We start from the raw sequence: 4,367 nt of genomic DNA, 5'->3' as shown, positions 1-4,367 counted from the left end.
CGGGTCAAAGTTTACGTAGGGTACCTAACGTTCCGCATGTTAGCTTATTGGTGGCGTATTAGTGGCGTAGGGGGGCTAGGAACTTTTGACCGCTGCCTCCGTGCATCCTAGGGCATTGTCCAATTACATCCTCATTCTACCGTTTTCTTAAATCCAAACCACCACCTTAAAACGGGAGCTAGCTAGATATCCTCAATAGCAGTTTCGTTGCTGGTCGTAGCTGGAGTTTTAGGGGCTATGCAGCGGGCTTCCGAGCAACTTAACTCTACTCCGCCGTAATGAATCTGGCTGTGGCTGTTCCATTTTTGGAGAATAGGCTGATATTTAGTTTGCGAGTCAATGGGCGGTTTACGCCCGTAGTTCTTGGCTAGTAGATTGGCTAAGACATCCCTTAGCTACGGTATCCCTTGCACCGTCGTCGGCCGTGCACATGTGGCCCGTGCGCGACATCAGGAACATCAAAACCTCCACCACAAAATATAGCCTAAGCTACGTACTAAATTTGGGTGCAAGTTCTGTCGCATTCCGCTCTATCAATTTGGGTTATGCTGGAAGGAATATATTGAGCGTGTAAGCTCTAAAGATTAATTGACAGCAGGCTCTTTGGTTTGGTAGAATTATAACCGCCCATAAACAAGTGGGTTTGATTGGTTAAGCTCAGGCCATAACTCTGGGCGCGATTTTAACGGTGCAAGGGATAAATAGGTAGATCTAGCCAATAACATGTTCTTGCAGGAGCTTCTCTCGGGAAGGCTCAAACTTGTGGTGAAGGCAGCCGTTGCCTCAACATCTTAGCCATTGTTCACCGGAGCGACCGCAGGGTATGTTGCTAAGTTCGAAGCCCCTTTGCCCCATACCAGATGTTCTCTAGCCATTTCAATGCTATTATCTCCCTTGATATCTGCGCTCCTTTCTGGGTTTCGATATCTCTTCGCGGATATTATCGCAGTATGGCAAGAGCCAGCAACCATTCCGTGTCCTATACCCGTAAAATACCCATGATTTCGTACAAAGGCAATGCTGACTGCAGCATGTAGCTGTTCGTTCTCCGGACAGAGATCGCAAATGCTTTCGTCCCTGGATTCTTCGACGCCCGAGTCTTCTCTCCATTTTTTGCCTTATCCTAGGTCTCATTGCTCTTCTTGAGTACACTATACATGTCGTACCTCATGCTTCACGAACACACCGAGCTCATTTCAGCAAGAGAAGCAGCTATACAGAGCAAGGCAGCTCCCTTAATGAGTACAGTGCACGATTAAAGACCCCAAATACACATAATTACGAACCAGCTCCCATACAATCGATTGTTTTACCAAGATCAGCGAGTAGTGCAAGCTTTGCCCCTACAATATCTACTTCCTTTTCCACCGAGCGCACCACAAAGATAATTCCAATGCCAACACCACCTTCAACTCCAAGTTCTACTCAAGATGATGCGCCCTCCCCGTCTCTCCCAGGTACGCTACTAGTATCTCCTTCAAGTGAGAACGGCATGCTCGCATTATGTGTGGTTATATTAGGTCAGGTAGTGGGATATAGGAATCGGACGAATCTAGGATCTGGATTATGGCCTTCTAATCCCTTGGGACTTCCGATAAGACCTATTAAACTAACTATATTCCAAACGCAGATCCTAGTACATCCCCAGACGCCCTACGATCATCAGCCGGAGATACGGCCTTCATGGGAGTGGTATCTACTGGGCAAGTGACTGTAGCCATAACGCTAGGATTGACGACGCAATTACCCATCACAGAACTCAATCCTCCGATTACCATAACAACTGATCCCGCCTCACTTATGATCTCTCAAAGTGATATTCGTGTTATAACGGACTCTGCAGGGCATGCTGTAGTAGTTCCTTCTATTGCAACAAGCGCAGATATCAGAGTAACTACAGACTCCAAGGGGTATGTACTTTCGGTCCTCATAGGATCGTTATTATGATCCAAGCATTACAACTAATTACCTCTGATAGGGATTTACAAACAATCACAAATCCCCCCAATATGCAGCTCTCCACTGACGCAACAGGAGTAATCTTCACTGTCACAGATCCTCCTCCTGCCAGCATTTCGACCGACTCTACTGGTGGCCTGCATATATTGACGACCTCCGATTCGACAGACTCAACAGGAGGCTTGCACACCTTAACCACTGCTCTCATGCTAAGCATTTCAACCGATTCAACCGGAGGATTGCATGCAATTATTACCGAACCTCCAACAACTGTTTCTATGGACTCAACAGGGGGGCTACACACCGTAACCCTCCAGGTTAGTACATCCATGGATGCAACGGGCGGGCTCCATGTAATTACCGTAGTAAAGCCGACTAGAACCATCACAACACGAGGACTATCCGCTACAAGCACACCGACTGATGGGACCCAAGTCATTACTCAAGTCCACGACCACGTCTACCGTTTTCCCATGTACAAAGTATTCGTCGGTGGCTATCTTCCAGTACTGATCGCGATGCTTTTTCGGATTATCTGGCAATGCGTGTACCTCAACGTTAAACTCCTTGAACCTTTTACTCAATTAGCAAGCTCTAGAGGCGCCTTAGGAAAAGATAGTCTCCATGCTTACTATCTCTCTTCATCTCTTACCCCCGACTATGTCACTGGTTTCTTCCGAGGCCATTGGCTTATGTTTCTGACTTCCTTCGTTTTTGTCGTTACTAGTTTAGTGCCCTCTCTAGCCTCGGAAACCTTATTTTCAGACACGAATTATGGCTGTGATAATACAGGAATGTCTACCAGCAATCCTTGCTTTCCTCGTCTATCAGTGGATCCAGAAGTCGCAAGGGTATTGGAAGGGATTTTAGGGTTTACAGCCATCATTCTACTCTTCATTGCAAAGATGTTGTATACAAGATCGACTGGAGTGTATTCTGATCCTTCGACGATAGCCACGGTGGCCTCGCTCCTCCACCATCCCGATGTTGTAGAGGACTTCCGCAAGTTCAACTCCGAAGCGACTAGTGAAGAGATTAAAAGTGCTCTTAGCTCCAAACGCTATAGTTTAGGTTTATACACAACCGAACCAGAAATAGTGCGCTATGGTATTTTGCCGCTCCAGTTAGATTCGATGTCGACAAGCTCTCAGAGCTATTCTCAGTCCGAATCATACACAGCAGTGGACAACCCTGCCGTTGGACCCGACCAGAGGAACGGATGGAAACTATCCTCACTGCTAACTGACATGGCATTCTGTCTTTTCATTTTAGGATTGTTAGGAGTAGTCATAGCATACTATATTGTCAAAGGCAATTCTGGCTTCAACAACTTCTTTAACAGCGAAACTTTCGGTCCCCGGTTCTTGATGACAGCAGCCGCAACGATCATGGCGACTCAATGGAAGCGAATTGAACGGCGTTAGTGATTCAGTTCCTCCTACCGTACAGTTACTAATACACGATGCGCAGAATGTCATACCCTTTCCCCTTACGCCCAGCTGTATCAAGGGAACGCTCACCCAGCACACACAATTCTCCTCCCAAAATCCACCCTCCCCATCACTTCCATAATTCCGATGTTACGCCACCGCTACCCCTTCGTTACCTTTATCGCCTTTATTGCCTTCCTCTCCGAGATCGCTGTCATCGCCATAGTTGGTATCCCGCTACACGCCGCGCAAACCAAGATCGAGTTCCAGCTTTGTAGCTACATCAGCATCGGCATCCTAGGTCTTATGACACTGGCTCTCGTCGCTCTGATGTTCTGGAGACGTAGGTTGCCGCATCTGCCCCGCGCGCCAGATACATTGGCGGGCGTATGCAGCTATCTTTGCGCTAGTCATATGGTTGGTGATTTCGAAGGTTTGGAGTGGGAGGAGAGAAAAGAGAGGGATCGAAAGATTATAGGGTTGAGGAAGAAGTATGAGTATCGAAAAGGCAGGGCTGTGGACGGGGTTGTGAGATGGAAGATTGATGAGACAGATTCTAAATGAGAGAAGTGTAGCATGCTGTTCTTATCGAGGATTACCGAATCAAGTTTTCGGGTGTTCAGCTAAACAACCGCACAGCTCAGCCTACCTAGGTGCTGCACGACATAACTTTCTTAACATCTCAGCGAATTAGAGGCAAGGCTCCTACGTGCAGGGATCTCATTAGATAGTTACAAGGAATTCCGTTTCTGAAAATTGGTATTGTTAGTCCGTTATGACGGCTTCACGCAAAAAGATATCCGAGCAGTGTGGTTTTGGATGATGCGAATAAGCGAGCATAAAATATCCTTATCCAATAGAAAATGCATAAAATATCGCAATCGATAAGGATAAAAGTGCCCGTGCAGAGCTTTTCTACCCCAACTAGGTAGAATATGACTCTACGGCTCTAGCAGAATTTGGCAGAATTTAGTAGAC

General features: G+C 46.8%; 1 protein-coding gene across 1 annotated transcript; it reads left to right on the top strand.

Moving 5' to 3' along the window:
* The first annotated feature begins 2,400 nt into the window (after positions 1-2,400).
* K441DRAFT_622259 (uncharacterized protein) lies at positions 2,401-4,105 on the top strand. Its single transcript, XM_067646000.1, has 2 exons — positions 2,401-3,378; positions 3,430-4,105. Exons 1-2 carry the CDS (start codon positions 2,433-2,435, stop codon positions 3,951-3,953), a joined length of 1,470 nt encoding a protein of 489 aa, XP_067497404.1. The 5' UTR covers positions 2,401-2,432; the 3' UTR covers positions 3,954-4,105.
* Positions 4,106-4,367: the final 262 nt, after the last annotated feature.

The sequence above is a fragment of the Cenococcum geophilum genome (assembly GCF_001692895.1).
Source record: "Cenococcum geophilum 1.58 unplaced genomic scaffold K441scaffold_78, whole genome shotgun sequence".
Taxonomy (NCBI): Eukaryota; Fungi; Ascomycota; class Dothideomycetes; order Gloniales; family Gloniaceae; genus Cenococcum; species Cenococcum geophilum.
Note: the sequence above shows the minus strand (reverse complement) of the source record. Positions and strands in the feature narration are given on the sequence as shown.